Raw genomic sequence first — 18,448 nt, 5'->3', positions numbered from 1 at the left:
GACATTTTCCTACAAGCTGCATGAAAAAGAAGTTTACCTTCTACTGCGCAAAGTGCACACACAAAGGTTTTTTTTCTTGACGGGGTCTAGTTGCCCTAATCTTATCAGTCTTCAGCATGCTTAGGATGGACACACAATACAATTGCACTTTAACAATGAAGATTATTCCCAAACGAGTACGCGGAAGTTATAAATATACAGTTATAAGTAAAAACTTTTAGTCATTCTTTGATATTCTTAATGCAAAGTAGAAATTTGATCCATTACAAAAAGTAAATATATTTCTTTTTGCAATGACTTTGACGGAACTTTTATTGGGTGCAGTACTCGCGCTACTCGCCGCAGCATTTTACATATCGCACCGTAATCTAAATTATTGGCAAAGACGGGGTATACCATGCGATCAACCACATTTGCTCTTTGGAAATTTAAAAGATGCAGCGACAATGGTTAGCTTTGCGGAAGCCTTTGAAATTGTTTACAAGCGTTATCTGGGCACTGGCCCATTTTGTGGTTTTTACTTTCTACAAAAACCTTCAGTGCTAGCCTTAACACCGGAGTTCATCAAACGCGTTTTGATTAAAGATTTTAATTATTTCACTAGTCGGGGTCTTTATAGCAATGAAAAAGATGATCCCTTAACTGGAAATTTGTCTAGATTGGATGGTCAAAAATGGCGTAATTTACGTAATAAACTCACGCCCACATTTACTGCAGGTCAAATGAAATTTATGCTGCCCACGATGCTTGCGGTCGCCGACCAGCTTGTGAAAGCCTTAAACGATCAACTAAAAATGAGTAACATAATCGAAATCAAGGATATTTTATCGCGCTTCACCACCGATGTGATCGGATCGTGCGCCTTTGGCATTGAATGCAATAGTCTTAAGAATCCAGATGCTGTGTTTCGTGAAATGTTTCGTAACAGTGTAAGGGATAGACGGCACTCAAATCTTGTTAATATTTTGATAAACGCTCTACCAAATTTGGCAAGGAAACTGCATATGTGTACAATAAAAGATAAATATACTCAATTCTTTTTGAAGATTGTACGCGATACCGTAGATTATCGCGCAAAGAATAACGTACAACGTAAAGATTTTCTAAATATTTTAATGGATTTGAACAAATTAGATGAAAAAGGTTTGTCAGTAGAAGAAATGGCAGCGAATACTTTTATTTTCTTATTGGCTGGTTTTGGCACATCCTCGACTACTTTATCATTCATTTTATATGAGCTGGCGTTAAATTTGAACATTCAAAGGCGTTTGCGTGCAGAAATATTGGAAACGTTGGAAAAGTATGATAATGAGGCCACATATGAATGCATTAATTCGATGCCTTACATGAAGCAGGTCATATCAGGTGAGTTGAGGCGTTAAGGTTAACTTTTCTTGCAGGGTAGATTTCCCATTTGAAATTTCCCTTAGATAATCGGTAACTATGAGTAAGACTTAGTTTACAAATAACGATCTTATCTTTATTTTCGTACTTAACTCCTAATCGTTAATTAAATAACTAGCTTTCCTATATAAATTTCTCCTCTCAATAATCGGTAATTAGGGAACAATTTTTGATATTCCGATTTTTTTTTTATGAAATAATACTACTTCTAGAGTATAATCTTCAATTGGAATCATGAAATAAAAGAGGAATGGGAAAATTTTATTTTTAAATTTAAACGCGTAGATTATCTATTCTTGTAGATTAGTGCATGTCTAAAAATGGTCTAATTCTAGAGAAGGCCCATACTTTTGCATACTAAGAGACGGTTATCGGATTATTCTGTAACTGGAAAAATAAAGTAAAGGAGACACTGTAAAAAAAATAAAAATGATGGCCGACCGGCAGATTGGACAGCTAGTACTCCAGCTTCTAGGGATGGTACAAATACGAGTGTATTGGAGGTCTGGATAAGCATACCCTCAGAGATAACCATACCCCTAAAAATACTATAAAAAACACTAAAATAGATGGGTAGCAACAGCAGAGGTAGAAAAGTAGCATAGATCGTACTGAAAGCCCAAAAAAAATTAATATCTTTAATGAATATGTGAGCTCCCAACTGTTTTCATTATGCTTAACTCCCACACTCACACATGAACATTTTTGCTCATTAACTTCGGGAACAGAGTTGAACGCTGTGGTGAGATACGAACTAATTTTACATGGCGAAACAGCGAAATCTATTTTTGAAAAAGTCTGTCTATCAAAGGTGTTGTGTCCAATCTAAGGACAAGAAACTAAACCAATAATCTGGCTTACAATTTGAACTGTTTCTTAATGCATTTTTTAACGAAGCTTTTTTCCGTCCCGGCGCTTCTTCAATAAGTGCTAGGGGTATACTCGCCGTGTCCAAGATTCGCTTACAATAGATTTGTAGATTTGGGACACCGTGCAAATCGCTTTCATATAAATTCACTTTATTTCTCTAATTCTATATATGTATGTACACTATAATAAAAATGAAAAATTCTACGTAATCAAAAGAAGAAATATTTGTTGTTTTCGTTTCACTGTATGCTTGCTCTATACTGCGTGGTGGGTCAACGGTACTCGTGTCACGTTAGAACGCCCGGCTGGTCGTTGCCTGAGTGCGTGTAAAACGTGTTTCGGTGACGCCTTGCGTTGGCGTGTAGGTACGCAACCCTAGTGTGGTTGACGTCGTGTATTTGCCTGACTCTGCAGTGGTCACCGTAGTATGTGTGCGTAGTGCTGTTGTGGCCAGCGTGGGGCTGTGACCAATTTAATGTGCTTGCGTAGCGCTGTTGTGGCCCGCGTCGTATGTTGGCGCTTGCGGTCAGCGTAGTGGGTTGGCGAAATGCTGTGGCCAACGTCGTATGTTTGCGTAGTGATGTGGTCCACGTAATACGTTAGCGTGGTGCGGTTGCGGTCAGCGTAGTGGCTGGCGTTACGCTGTGGCCGACGTAGTGTGTGTGCGATTGTGGCCGGGGTAGTGGATTGGCGTAATGCTACGACCAACGTAGTATGTTTGCGATTGTGACCAGCGTGGTAGTTTGGCTGGCGAATGTCACCTGCTCGCGGGGCGCGTCACTGTGGTGGTGCCGTTGCTCACGAGGTCTCAAGCGGTGTTTGGTGGTATAACCGACACATTCACCCCTTGAGGCCACGACTCACTCCTGTGAAGCGACCTGTCCGCATGGTAGAACCGACAACTTCAAGGGACGCTCCACAAGTAGCTCAGGTCACGACCACAGCTCCGTGCTTCGGCACGAGGGTAACTCTGGTACAGTTGACGTAGTAGGTTTGCGTAACTTTGCTGTGTCAACGCAGTATATTATCGGGGCGCTGTCGTGGTCAGCGTAGTAGATCGGCGCAGTACTGAAGCCAACGTAGTGTATTAGCTATGGTCCTGTTGCGGCCAGCGTAGTAGATTGGCGTAATGGTATGGCCAGCGTATATATTAGCTATGGTGCTGTTGCGGCTAGCGTTGTATGTTTGCGTAGTATTGCTGCGGCCAACGTATGTGCTTGCGTAGCGCTGTCACTGTCGGCACAGGCGGTCGGACGTTGCCTGTTCGCGGGTGCGCGTTACTGTGGTAGTGCCGTTCCTGGCGAGGTCTCAAGCGGCGTTTGGTGGTATAACCGACACATTCACCACTTGAGGCCACGACTTACTCCTGTGAAACGACCTGTCCGCATGGTAGAATCGACAACTTCAAGGGACGCTCCACAAGTAGCTCTGGCCACGGCCACAGCTCCGTGCTAACTAACTTCTGTCCTGCTGTGTTGCTCCTTTTATTGCTTTGTTTGGTATTGCTGGCTCAAATGGTTGCGTTGCCATGGTTGCTGTTCGATGTTGCGAACGCTCGTTGCGTTGCTGAGATTTGTTAGTTTGTTGTGTTGGCATTAAAGTGTTGAGCTTGCCCGTTGTGTTGCTGAGACTTGTTGGTTGGTCTGCTGCTATAGCCTTTTGTGACTGGCTGTTGTGTCAATGATGCGCGCCTTGCTTTTCATTATGGTGACCCGGTATTTCTCTGTCACGAATCGTGTTCGGGAGTAGGTTCTGCCTTCGGCGATGCGTCGGAGTTTGTCCCGTACCTCCCCTGCTATCTCCGGGAATCGGTCCAGCATTGGTCCATCTGCGTCTTTAGGTCGATGATTATTACTTGGAGGTCTTCTGTTCTCGTGTGTGGCTTCGTTTTGGTGTCCGGTATTATGGGGTGGGTGTTGTCCTCGGTGCTTAGTTGTGGAGCTGCATGAGAGTGGTATGTGGTGGTAGTGTTTTGTATGGTTTCCTTGGGCTTTCTGCCGTCTCGTAGGAACCGTGCCAGCATTTCTGTGCGCTCCTTGCTCGCCATTTCCTCCGTGAACGGCTGTTTACACAGTCCGGGCATTCCTTCTCCGCTCCCTGTGGATCGCAAAACCCTCTCTATATTCTAGGCTACGTAGACGCCACAGTCGTTGTTGTTGAGTTGTTGGGGCACCTCGAGTATTAGTTCCTGCGCTTCAAAACCGTCGTGTCGGTACCGCTGTATGTATTCCCACCGGAGGAAATCTGCCCAAACTTGGGTTGCGTGGGGGACTCTGGCCCTGTGCATTGAGTCTGCTACCCATATATATCGTTCCTGCCACCATTCCGTGTCGGTGACGTGGTGGGTGACTGCTGCGTTTGCCAGACCGAGCAGGTACCAGTGGTTAGCTGTGTTGTGGGGTGCTAGGACCACACTCTTGCCAAACAGGTCGACGTTCCGGACCCATCGGTGTATGCGTTGGTAGTTTTCCTCCGTGTTACTCTTCTGCGTCAGCTGCCAGATCACGAACGGGCTGAGAGTCGTATTTTGTTTCTCATGTTGCTCTTCCAGTCCCTTTGCCCAAGCGTCAATAACGGTGTCGGTCAACCATTTCGATTCTCTGAGAGTGTCGAGGTCAGTCGTATAGAGGGGTATGCCGCCTGGTCCTGCCGGAATATTATTTTAGGCGTGTCTCTCGGCGGTGGGGCTGTGTCCTCATCCGAGGAGAGCTCGATAATTTTCGGCGACTGTGGCTTTTCCGGTGGAGCTGTGTCCTCATTGGAGGGGGACTCGATGGCTGCCGGCAACTGCCCTGCCTTCACTTCTATCCTACCGAGTGTGAATGTTATCGGCGATGCTCCGGCCTTATTGTGGGCCTTGGCCGTGACTGGTTCGGTGTTCTTGGTGTTGTCATTGGTGCCCGTGATGTGTGGTAGTTTAATGATGCGTGCGACGTCAGCGTACCTGTTTGCGCGTGTAGTTGCACGCGTGTTGTTGACGTCGTCGTCTGTAGTATTTAATGGTGTAATGTCGTGTACGACGTCAGCGTACCTGTTTGCGCGTATAGTTGCACGCGTGTGGCTGACGTCGGCCCCAGTAGGGTTTAATGATGTAATTATGTGTTCGACGTCAGCGTACCTGTTTGCGCGTATAGTTGCACACGTGTGGCTGACGTCGGCGCCTGTAACTCCTTCCAGCAATACGGCCCTCGGGCGTTTTGCTTCCTCCTCCTCGTAGCGCTGGCTCATACGCTTGATGCTGTTGGTTAGTCTAGCGTTTTAGCTCTGCATTGTAGATTATTGGTTTGTGAAAAAAATTCGTAGCAAAAGAAAACGATGTTGTCACCTCGGAGGTTTGCGTTGGAATAACCGGCGCTTGTCCTTGATATTAATTAATAATATAAAAAATTGTTCTCCCTGAATTTGTTTGGTTTCACGCGATGATCTCTGCTGTATGATATGCTTTTAGTTCCGCGATGTTGACAGTTTTTTCCTTTCCTCCGTTGGGTTTTCGTATTTTGAGTATCACTGGGGATACATATCCTAGGATTTGGTAGGGTCCGTCATATTTGAGGGCCAACTTTGCCGCGAAATTATCCCCGGCCTTGGAGAGATGGTGTTCCTTTGCGAGCACTAGTTCGCCGACTATGGGGGTCCATTTTCTCCGCCGTAGATTGTAATGCCGTGCTTGGTCTGCCGCTGCTCGTTCCATGTTCTGCCTCCCTATTCTGAATGCCTCTTGCATTCTGTCGGATATTTCTTCTGCCGTGGGGATGGCTGTGCCCGTCCCCAGGTTGACCTCGTCAAACAATGCCCCTGGTAATCGCGTTTCCCGTCCTTGTACGACGAAGGCTGGACTGTACCCTGTGGACGCGGTTACACTGGTGTTGATGGCCAGCTCGATCTCTGGGAGAAAGTCGTCCCATTTGTTGTGTTGTGATTTGGTGACTTGCGCTATGATCCTCTTTACCTTTCTGTTCGCCCGTTCCGTCGGGTTTTCTTGCGGTGTGTAGGGCGCCGTGAATTGTTGTCGTATCCCCATTTCCTTGAGGTAACGCTGCCACATTGTGCTGGTGAACTGAACGCCGTTGTCCGATATCAGTATCTTGGGAGCACCAAATCTTGCTAGGATGCATTCTCTGAACGCGCGGCGAAGGCCCTCTGCTGTCGCACGCCTCATGGGGGCCCATTCCACCCATTTGCTGAAGCGGTCGAAAAATACTAATAACATCGTGTTCCCGTGTGTGGATCGTGGGAGTGGTCCGACGAAATCGACGCATACCGCGGCGAATGGTTCTTGGGCCACCTGTGTGAGCATCTTCCCTGCTGGTTTTTGCTGATTGATGCCCCGAAACATGCCGGGCCAGTAATACCGGTTGGCAATCCGTGCTACCGTCCGGTGGATGCCCATGTGTCCAGCGCTTGGGATGTTGTGGTTTTCTTCTAACACTCGTTATCGCAGTGGTGTTGGTACACAAAATTTTCAAGGGATCGTTTCCTCATCGTGTGATCGGCAGGGAATATGGCGGTACAGTTGCCCATCTTGTATCATGTAGTCAGAAAATTTCTCGGGGTTATTGCGTACTTCGCCGACGCGCTTGTGCCACCACTTGCATTGTGGCTCTGTTGTCGTTGCTAGGCGTAGGGTCTCCAGTGGCTGCCGCGATAGTGCGCCCGCTACCAGGTTCAGCTTCCCTTTCCTGTACTCGATGTCGAAAGTGTGTTGTTGAAGCTCCAAGGCCCATCGTGCTATACGGCCTGAAGGGCTTTCGATGGAGTTTAACCACTTTAGAGACATATGGTCCGTGATTACCTTGAATCGGTATCCTTCCAAGTATGGCCTCATCTTGCGAGGCACTCCTTCTCGGTGGGCGAGTAGTTGGTTTCCGCCTTGTTGGGTTTCCTGCTGGCGTAGGCGATCGCGCGTTCTCCGCCTTCCAGGTGCTGTGTCAATACGGCACCCAGCCCGAAATTGCTGGCGTCCGTTTGTAAGGTGAAGGTCTTGCTGAAGTCCGGGCAGGCAAGTATCGGTGCTTCCGTGAGCTTTTGTTTTAAGACCTCGAAGGCTTCCTGTTGTTCGGCCCCCCACTTCCAGTGTTTGCCCTTTTTCAGCAGGGTTGTGAGTGGTTGGCTGATCGTGGCGAAGTCGGGTACGAAACGTCGGTACCAGGATGCTATACCGAGATATTGGCGTACCTCTTTCACGTTCGTTGCTGGCTTCAAGTCTTTGATGGCTGTGACTTTCTCGGGGTCGGTGTGAGTTCCCTTGTCGCTTACTAGGTGTCCTAGGTATCGGATTTCCTTCTTGAAGAATTCGCATTTCTCCGGATTTATTCTGAGGTTGGCGCGCTGTAGTCGTAGCATTACTTCTCTCAGTTTGCGATTGTGCTCCTCCACAGTGGATCCTATGACGATTATGTCATCGAGGTATGCGAAGGCGTGGGGTTCCATTTCAGGCCCAATAACCTGATCTAGTGCTCTTTGAAACGTTGCGGGTGCAGAGTGTAGGCCGAAAGGCATAACGCGCCCCTGGAATAATCCGCGTCCCTGTACTGTGAAAGCTGTGTAGGGCCGGCTCTTGGGCTCCAGTGGTATTTGCCAGTAGCCGTTCTTCAAGTCCAAGCTGCTGAGGTACTTCGCTCGTCGTAGTTTGTCCAGGATTGTTGTTGTTGTATTCTGGGTAAGGGGTATGCGTCGGGTACGGATCGGGTGTTGAGCTGCCGATAGTCCACGCATAACCTCCACTTCCCGTTTTTCTTCTTGGCCAGTACGATCGGTGCGCTGTGTGGGCTACAGGATGGCTCGATGCATCCTTCCTGGAGCAATTCGTCAACTTCGTTGTTGATGATTGTCTGCATGGCTGGGTTGCGTGGGAAGTAACGTTGCTTGATGGGGCGTTCGTCCGTCAGGACAATCTTGTGCTCGGCTATTGTCGTCACTCCACTCATGCTCTCGAATTTTCGGAGTTCCTTTGCCAGAAAACCGCGCACTCGTTCCGCTTCTTCTTGTATGTCGTCGTCGTTGTTTTGCAAAATGCCGTCGTGCTTGAAGTTACTACTGCTCGGTGCTGTTACACTCTGAATGGTTCCAGATGGGGCTCCAGGGGTGTCGTACCCGGCGTTACCCTTTCTCGCTCCTGTTATACTCTGATTAGTCCCCGGGGTGTCGTACCTGGCGATATCCGTTCTTGAGGATGTTGAATTTTGAATAGTCTCAGGGCTGTCGTACCTGGCGATATCCGTTCTGGCTGATGGTGTACTTTGAATAGTCCCAGGGCTGTCGTACCTGGCGATATTCTTTCTTGATGATATTGAACTTGGAATAGTCCCAGGGCTGTCGTACCTGGCGATATTCTTTCTTGCTGGTGTTGTTCTCTGAATAGTTTTTGGCGCGGCTCCAGGATTCGGTGTGTGCTGGGCAAGAGGTCTGGTTAGCACGAGGTGGCCTTCTCCACATAATATGGTGGCTCCCATGCTTCCTAGCGTATCTAGGCCCAGTATGATATCGTCGATCGCTCCGGGCATGACGTGTAAAACTGTGTGGAGTGACGCTTCTCCGAGGCGTTTGCCATCGTTATTTTGATGGCCACTCTCACCATTTCTCCGCTTCCCGAGTTCACCACACGTTCTGCTAAGCTGCTCGAGACGAAACTTCTTGATGCCCCTGTGTAGATGACCGGCTCGGCTGATTCCGCGCTGAGCTTGGCTACGGCGTAGAGGCGACCATGCTCTTGGTACATTGTTACTGCCGTTTCAGCGCTGGGTTCCTTGGGTATCGTTACTGCCGTTGCGGCGCTAGGTCCCTTGGGCTCACGGCGCCTCCCTCTGTCGTTTCCCTGACGTCGGCGGCAGCATTCGATGGTTCGTATATCGTTGCGGCCACATTCCCAGCAAAAAATTGTCTGTAGGTTTCGGCACCTATTGGTGTCATGTCCTCGTTCGCCGCATCTCCTGCATACGCCGTTGGGGTCGAATCTCTGATTGCCTGGAGGCGTGCGGTTCCTTAGGTTCGGTGGTGGTGGTGGTTGTGTTGCAGGTTTTGATGGTGACACCCGGGTTGTGTCACTGGCGATGTGTCGCGTAACTTCGCGGTGATGTCCGCCTGATGATCTTCGATAGTCCTCGCGTATGTTCTCGTATTCTTCGGCAAGTGTCAGGAGCTCTGCGAGATTAGTAAAGTCCCTCCGACGGATGTAAAGTTGGTAATCGGGGTGGCTGTTACGGAAGATTCGTTCCAGCCGCTGTTCGCTGGTGTACCCTGCGTGTCTCATCAAGCTCTGGATTCCTAGTACGTAGTCCTTATACCTCTCCTTGTTGTGCTGCCTTCGTTGGCGTATGTCGTCGCCGAGCCGCTCGAAGTACCTGACTGGTAGGAAGAAACGTAAAAAATCCTTTTCGAAGCTTGTCCACACTCCCCAGTGCGCATTGTTATTGCGGTACCATTGTAGCCCGGCGCCCCCTAGTAGCTCGGGCATGGTTTTTGGCAGGAGGTCCACGTTTAGCGCGTATACTTCGGCTAACTCCTCTAACCGTTCGATGAACGCTAACGGGTCCCGTCCACCTTCATACTTTACGGACCACTTTCTTACCTGGTCGATGATGGGCGCGAACACCACGGTCGGTGCTTGAGTTACCTGGCATGTATAGTTCATGGCTGGTGCCGTCATTCTCGCTGGTAAGTACGGTTGCGTGGGTTGAGATGTGCCGGTTGATGATGCCGTAATTTCTGATGGTACGTGCTGTTGTGTGGGTACTGTACTCCTGGGAGGTGCCTGAGATGTACCGTTGGTGCCGCTATTCCTGATCGTAAGTACTGTTGTGTGAGTACTGTATTCCTGGGAGGAAACGCGAATTGAGTTTGTTCTACTGTTGTAGCGGCGACCTTCGGTGTGCCTCCTCCGTTCGACGGAGTCGGTGTCTTAACCTCATTTACGTCGCTCATGCGCGTAGTTTCCTTGTAGGTGGCTTGTAGGGATAACAATTTTTCGTGGATTTCCGGGTCCGTATTTGCCTTTGAGGCCAGTGCTGCTATGCGCTTTCGGATTTCTCGGGTGGTACCTGTCTGCTCAATACCCAATTCCTGTGTGATGGATATCAGCTGCTCCTTTGAAATTGTGTCTAACCATGTGGTATCGATCTGGTCGACCATTTTGTGGTTAGTTTTCTCGTCAGGAATGTTCCTTCTGACGTGGTAACGATTTGCAAGGTCCGTGCTCGGGCGCCAATTGTAACGAAGCTTTTTTCCGTCCCGGCGCTTCTTCAATAAGTCCTAGGGGTATACTCGCCGTGTCCAAGGTTCGCTTACAATAGATTTGTAGATTTGGGACACCGTGCAAATCGCTTTCATATAAATTCACTTTATTTCTCTAATTCTATATATGTATGTACACTATAATAAAAATGAAAAATTCTACGTAATCAAAAGAAGAAATATTTGTTGTTTTCGTTTCACTGTATGCTTGCTCTATACTGCGTGGTGGGCCAACGGTACTCATGTCCCGTTAGGACGCCCGGCTGGTCGTTGCCTGAGTGCGTGTAAAACGTGTTTCGGTGACGCCTTGCGCTGGCGTGTATGTACGCAACCCTAGTGTGGTGCGGTGTGTGTATTTGCGTGGCGTAATACTATGGCCAACGTAGTATGTTTGCGATTGTGACCAGCGTGGTAGTTTGGCTGGCGAATGTCACCTGCTCGCGGGGCGCGTCACTGTGGTGGTGCCGTTGCTCACGAGGTCTCAAGCGGTGTTTGGTGGTATAACCGACACATTCACCACTTGAGGCCACGACTCACTCCTGTGAAGCGACCTGTCCGCATGGTAGAACCGACAACTTCAAGGGACGCTCCACAAGTAGCTCTGGTCACGACCACAGCTCCGTGCTTCGGCACGAGGGTAACTCTGGTACAGTTGACGTAGTAGGTTTGCGTAACTTTGCTGTGTCAACGCAGTATATTATCGGGGCGCTGTCGTGGTCAGCGTAGTAGATCGGCGCAGTACTGAAGCCAACGTAATGTATTAGCTATGATCCTGTTGCGGCCAGCGTAGTAGATTGGCGTAATGGTATGGCCAGCGTATATATTAACTATGGTGCTGTTGCGGCTAGCGTTGTATGTTTGCATAGTGTTGCTGCGGCCAACGTATGTGCTTGCGTAACGCTGTTTGTGGCGCTGTCACTGTCGGCGCAGGCGGTCGGACGCTGCCTGTTCGCGGTTGTGCGTTACTGTGGTAGTGCCGTTGCTGGCGAGGTCTCAAGCGGCGTTTGGTGGTATAACCGACACATTCACCACTTGAGGCCACGACTTACTCCTGTGAAACGACCTGTCTGCATGGTAGAACCGACAACTTCAAGGGACGCTCCACAAGTAGCTCTGGTCACGGCCACAGCTCTGTGCTAACTAACTTCTGTCCTTCTGTGTTGCTCCTTTTATTGCTTTGTTTGGTATTGCTGGCTCAAATGGTTGCGTTGCCATGGTTGCTGTTCGATGTTGCGAACGCTCGTTGCGTTGCTGAGATTTGTTAATTTGTTGTGTTGGCATTAAAGTGTTGTGCTTGCCCGTTGTGTTGCTGAGACTTGTTGGTTGGTCTGCTGCTATAGCCTTTTGTGACTGGCTGTTGTGTCAATGCTGTATTGAACTTGTTGGTTGGTCTGTTGCTATAGCCTTTTGTGACTGGCTGTTGTGTTAGTGTTGTATCGAATATGATGTATGCTGTATTGGACTTGTTGGTTGGTCTGTTGCTATAGCCTTTTGTGACTGGCTGTTGTGTTAGTGTTGTATCGAATATGATGTATGCTGTATTGAACTTGTTGGTTGGTCTGTTGCTATAGCCTTTTGTGACTGGCTGTTGTGTTAGTGCTGTATCGAATATGATGTGGGGTCGTTTTGTGTGGGCCAAATTAATGGTGTTATATTTGGTCCTCACAAATTTCATTCAAAATTTTCCATCTAGCTCTGGCTCAGTGAGGTAGAAATAAGGAATATGTACATAAAAATAAAGAACTTTAAACTAAAGAGTTTTTGAGTTCGCTGGGTACGAAATTGAAAAAAGTTTTAAAAATGCGAAATGGTGAACGAATTTTTTAAAAGCATAAAACGATTTTATTGAAGCTTCGTATGTGGATAGCCCACACCACCAGCGTCGTATCAAGGAACCAGAAATGGTTTTAAAATAAGATAAATACGTTATATACTTAAGAATGTTTCACAAAAAAAAAGCCACTTAAACAAAAAACTTTCTAAATTATCTGGTTGTAAAGTTTGAAAATAGCTAATCAAAAAAAATATGGAAAGATTTTAAAGAAAGGCATTCATCACTCGAATGTCACATTTTTACCATCTCTAGTTCAGAATTTGATAGTAGGATAGCAATCGGTGAGCTAGCTTCATTTGAAGTGACTGTAATTGTAAATATTTTGTAGTGCAAATTGCAAATATATCTTGTGAATATACTAAAATCAACAAAATAGCTGAATTTTATTTACACTTTTACCTTCGACTTAACTGACAGCACAGCTACGAGTTTTTGACCGCAATGTTGTATTTAAGGTGCAAATTCCTAAATTTTTTTAAATTTAAAGTTTTAAAGATCTCTATAACATTATAACAAATGGAACAGTTTAGCTTATTAATTCATTGAGAACATTCACAATTACTTATGCACTATTATAATTTCTTATTCTACTTTTTTTTTAGAAACACTTCGCAAATATCCCCTTTTAATACGTTTACAACGTGTTGCGGTATCAAATTATGTTGTACCCGAACATCCGAAATATGTCATCGAAAAGGGCACTGCGATATTCATACCTGTCATGGCGATACATCATAATCCCGCAATATATCCCGAACCTGAGAAATTCCATCCCGAACGCTTTTCACCTGAACAAATGCAAACACGCGATTCAATCAATTGGCTACCATTCGGTGATGGTCCACGTAATTGCATTGGTTTGCGTTTTGCTCAATTGCAGATACGCGTTGCATTGACTTATTTGTTTCGCAATTTTGAAATTTCTACCTGTGATTTAACGGAAATTCCTTTGGAGCTAACACGTGATTCAAATTCAACATTTAGCAAAAATGACATATCTTTGAAATTTGAACAGATATCAGCAAAATGAACATGTATGTATAAGTATAAGAAACTCAGTATCGATTAAATAAAGAAACTTACATATATGTATATTATTTTTAATTGCTGTTTTTATGTACAGGTCCCTTTTTTGCTCTTATTTGGAATCCATATCTATAAATAAAGTTTTGGTTGTAAAGATGGGGATTCGTGCTATTAGCGAGCTTTGGGCATTATTAGTCGTAGTGCTTTTGTTTAGCTATATTTTATTAAAATAATTTGTTAAAAATAAACGATTGCGAGCATGCAAAGAAATCACCAGATGGCAGCGCAAACGCATGTAAGTTTATAGATGTTTGATTGATAGAACAGCTGAGTATATATAAGTATATTAACTTTTGTAACATAACAGTTGATCGGAACGGCATAAACGAATCGAGATAAATATAGACTTCCATATCAAAATGCTCAGGATGAAAAAAGGAATTGATATTTAAAATGAGCGAAATCGGATTATAACCACGCCCTTTGCTACATATATACTTAGCACTAGAAAGCGCGGCAGACGTTGTCCTGCCCTAAATTTGACCTATCTGCATACATTTGAATAAGCTTTTTCCGTCTGACTCTGCCCTCCCCCCTCTTCATTTTTTCCCAATCCTTTTATTCACTCCTCCCTGCGTCTTTTTCGCTTCATCTATCTCCATATTCGTCTCATTCTATCTCTTTCTCAATCTCCTTCTCTCTTTTCTCTTCTCTTAATTTCTTCTCATTCTTCTGCATCCCTTATAGCCTGTCCCAGAAGGTGGTATGTATTTTATTCCAGTCCCAGTCCCAGTCCCACTCCGAGTCTCAGTCCCAGTCCTAGTCCTAATCCCAGTCCCAGTCCGTCTCTGGATAATATATTACTCTGCACTAAAGCACTCATCAACAGCTTTCATTTGATATCCATATTGTAGAAACACTATCTAGGCATTCACTGGCCCACGTTTTGGCCTATATCTTGAGACCCTAGTCACCCAGGGGTATGAAAATTACCATCTACACAACTAAAGACTATCCTGAATTAAAAAAAATTTATATTACCTCTGAATCGCGGGCCCCCTCAGAAACCCCCACCCTCTCGGCGGGCCTGGTGATGTGCTATACTTGATATCATTTGCTATAATATTTTATATTGATAAGCAGGTTGTTTAATTAAACACCAAGCAATTACACGGAAGTATATCAGCACCACTTGAAAATATGAGTGCCACTGCGTATACGTGACATTTTATTATTACGTATAAACAAATAAAAAATTCGCAATAAAATAATATTGCGACTATAAACTGAGATATAGCCTATCCTATCTCTCAAGTTAGGCCAAACTACACACGTGGTGCAAATTAAATTCAAAATCGGTTCAGTAGTTTAGGAGTCCATCGTGGCCAAAAATGTTTTGACACGTGTTTTTTATATATTAAGATTTTGGGAAACACAAAAAACTGATTATTTAGTAAATAATACATCTATGATATTGAAATTTGATGTGTTGACTGATATTGAGAATCTTGATAAAAATTTGAAAATTTTGTTGAAAATGAGCGTTACACCGCCGACTTGTCATAAAATTCAATTTTAAAGATATTATTAATCATAAATAAAAATTGGCTAGCCTATCATAACAAAATTCCACAGAGAGGATGCCTTTACTATGAAGAATCTTCAAAGAAAAATTTACGAGATCGGTTAAAAAAAGAGCTTTATATTCTTTATAATTTAATCATACATAACAACCAATGGTTATATTCACAGTGCATGATATCTTGCAAACTAACATTTTAAATAAAAACTTATAAATTGAAAGCTATTCATGTAGGCCTTCGTATCGGTTACCTGGTTAATAAGTTATACAAATACTCAAGAACAAATTAATCCTTAACTAGTTAAGTAGATAACTATGCTGAAGTTAATAGCCAGAGAATATTTGAAGAAAAACAATATTCGGAGGACATAAAATCAGGAGCCGAAACTGTTATTCCTTTGATAATATAATTCCTTGCAAAACTATTATTTTTGGACTTTTAATATATTTGGATCAAGATAAAAATTATTTTCGGATTTTTATTTTTTGAGTCCGATGGAACTAGTTAAACTCGGACTTTTAAAAATAAAAGTCCGGAAATAAAAGTTAAATCCGGACTTTTATTTTGGCCTTAAAAAATAAAAGTCGGGATTTAACTTTTATTTCGGGACTTATATTTTAAAAAAAATTTTGTGTTTTCTAATTTAATGTTACAATTTGGAAAGTAAAATTCGATTGATACAAAGCTCTTTTTCGCGGATATTATTTTCGTCTACGACCCTTTTAAAAATCTTTCATATAAAAGTGGGCGTGGTCTTTAACCGATCTCGTCCATTTTTTCTAAAAATATTTTTTGCTATAGGGAAAATTTGTGTACCCAATTTTGTTAAGATCCGTTAATTTTTCTTCGAGTTATGGCTACCGAAACATAGAAAATTGCGGGGCGGTGCCACGCCCATTTTTTAAAATTTGAAGTTTTTCCTATTTCCACTTGGGAACTGAAATACCATTGATATAAAGCCCTTTTTTGCAAATATGTAGCTTATTTTATTCGTCCACTACCCTTTTAAAAATCTTTTATATAAAAGTTGGCGTGGTCCTCAACCGATTTCGTTAATTTTTCTTCAAAGCATTCCGTATAGTAAATGCAACCTCTCTGCCGAATTTTGTTACGATAGGTTGAACGATTTTTGATTTATGATTAATAATATTTGTAAAATAGATTTTATCACAAGTGAGCGGTGCCACGCCCATTTAAAAAAATGTTTTCAAATTTTTATCAATAGTCTCAATATCAGTCCATACGTCAAATTTCAACATTCTAAGTGTATTATTTACTAAATAATCAGGTTTTTGGTGTTTTCCAAAATGTTATATAAATAAAAAGTGGGTGTGGTTATCATCCGATTCCGCTCATTTTCAATATCAATCTATTCTGGGCCCAGATAAGCTCGTGTACCAAATTTGTTGAAGATATCTCAATATTGACTCAAGCTATGGACGGACGGACGGACATGACTCAATCACATTTTTTTCGATACTAATGATTTTGATATATGGAAGTCTATATTTATCTCGATTCCTTTATACCTGTACAACCAACCGTTATCCAATCAAAGTAATATACTCTGTGTGCAAAGCACGCTGAGTATAAATATACAATGGGGAAATAGAGAGAGAGAGGTATACAAATCATTTGGCAAAGTGTTGCATAACTTCGTGTTTGAACCGGGGATGGAAAATATTTTTAGAGCAAAAGTTGAAATGTGATCGTAACGTTTAACGCTGTAAATATACCTAGCCACGTTGTTATATAGGATATTAAGTTTCCTCATACCCCTGCTATCACAACCGGCATATATGTAGTTCACAGCCATATAGCAAAATCGGTATAAGATGCGCTTTAGCTAGAAGTAGGCGAATTTTTGGGGTGTGAATTGGTGGACACTCTATAGGGATCTCAGCATTCCATACACGTGGCCTAAATTAGTGAATATTTGGTTGTTCCATGTCAGCGTTCTATTGAAAATCACACCGAGATCTTTTACAGTATCTACATATTTTATTACAACGTTATTCAACTTTATCTCATGAAAATTTGCGAGGTCAAATCGTTTTTTATATATTGCTATACATTGGGACTTGTTTGGGTTCAAGACTAGGCCATTATGACAAACCCAACTGTATATCTGATCTAGGTCGATGTTTATGTTCCCAATGCAAACATTTATGGAATCTACGGGATAACCAAGATAGAGTTGAGCGTCATATGCATAGATATGAATGTTACATAACATCCACGATATCATTTATATAAAGCACAAATAAAAATGGACCGAGAATTGATCCTTGAGGGACACCTTTTCTTACATTCAAAAGTTTCGATGTTGAGTCTCCCATACTTACGGCTTGTGAACGACCGAAAAGGTAAGCTTGAACTAGGCTCAGTGACGTTGAAGAGAAATTATACAATTTATTGAGTTTTATGCATAAAAGTGTGTGACTTACACAGTCGAAAACTTTGAAGTGGTCGAGTAGAGCTAGAAATGTTACGTTATTTTTGTCTATGTTTGACCTTATATCATCGGTGACCTTTAGAAGAGCTGTAGTACAGCTCCTGTTAGGTCTAAATCCAGGTTGATACTGACTAAGCAGTGAGTTATTAATAATGAAGTAACTCATTTGATTGTGTATTAGTCGTTCAAGAACCTTAGATAAGAATGGTAAGATGGCAATTGGCCTAAAGTCGCCATTGGGTTTCCTAACCGGAATGATTTTAGATTTTTTCCAGCATTTTTGCTAAATTCGACGTAAATAAAACTATATTGAAAGCGTAAGTAAGGTATGGTAAGATATTTGGGAGTAAGCACTTCAAAAACTTCGGGTGAATCCCTTCGAAATCCGTGACATTAGATATAATTCTAAATATAGCTTGAACAACATTGCACTCATCAACACTCTTAAAACTGAAATTAGACGCAGCTAAACTAACGTTTCAATTGTAACGGTCATAGCATATTTACTTTTAAATACCGACAAATCGACAAACTTTTCGTGTAAGTTGTTGGTGTTCACGGATTCATCATTAAAATTGGTTTTAGCACCAATGCCTTTTTCGCAAATATGTTTCCATATTTGACTGGATCCCATAGCTGAGTTGAATTGGCTTTCATAAAACGCCAACTTTTGACGTTTAATGACTTTTGTTACTTCCGTTCTCTTAAATTTGAAATCATGGTATGCCTCCTCAGACCTACATTGCATCCATTTTAGATACGCGTTATTACGCTTAACAATCAGCTCTGTTATTTGATGGTTAAACCATGGGAGGCTCTTGGCGCATTTTGACTTCGCAACTAAGGACAAACTTACAGTTTTCTTTACAGTAAAAAGTGAATCCGTTATATCAAATGAATTCGAATGAGAGTTAAAATCATGACACAAACACCGAAAAGGTTTATTTAATTCGAAAAGAAGAGGTCTGTAATGTCTTGACGCTCGTGATTGAACATTGAAGTTTACTTCGTTCAAAAGAAAGGGGCTAGAAATTAGTCCATTCAGTA

At 43.5% G+C, this 18,448-nt stretch overlaps 1 protein-coding gene across 2 annotated transcripts; it reads left to right on the top strand.

Moving 5' to 3' along the window:
- Nucleotides 1-241: 241 nt before the first annotated feature.
- Nucleotides 242-13,548, top strand: LOC137243577 (cytochrome P450 6A1-like). Of its 2 annotated transcripts, XM_067771403.1 has the most exons (3): nucleotides 242-1,365; nucleotides 12,940-13,371; nucleotides 13,461-13,548. In XM_067771403.1, the coding sequence occupies exons 1-2, from the start codon at nucleotides 294-296 to the stop codon at nucleotides 13,365-13,367; spliced, it is 1,500 nt and encodes a 499-aa protein (XP_067627504.1). In that variant the 5' UTR covers nucleotides 242-293; the 3' UTR covers nucleotides 13,368-13,371; nucleotides 13,461-13,548. The 2 variants fall into 2 exon arrangements, with proteins under 2 accessions (XP_067627504.1, XP_067627503.1); XM_067771402.1 differs by lacking the exon at nucleotides 13,461-13,548 and having other exon boundaries at nucleotides 12,940-13,441.
- The last annotated feature ends 4,900 nt before the right edge of the window (nucleotides 13,549-18,448 follow it).

Source organism: Eurosta solidaginis, chromosome 3 (genome assembly GCF_040869045.1).
Source record: "Eurosta solidaginis isolate ZX-2024a chromosome 3, ASM4086904v1, whole genome shotgun sequence".
Taxonomy (NCBI): Eukaryota; Metazoa; Arthropoda; class Insecta; order Diptera; family Tephritidae; genus Eurosta; species Eurosta solidaginis.
The sequence above is the reverse complement of the archived record's forward strand: the minus strand, read 5'-3'. Positions and strand labels throughout refer to the sequence as shown.

Bases quoted from the DNA above. Each gene is read 5' to 3' on its own strand.
- LOC137243577 (XM_067771403.1), top strand. From the start codon at position 294: ATGACTTTGACGGAACTTTTATTGGGTGCAGTACTCGCGCTACTCGCC. The intron at 1,366-12,939 runs GTGAGTTGAGGC...CTTTTTTTTTAG, and splicing joins CATGAAGCAGGTCATATCAG to AAACACTTCGCAAATATCCC.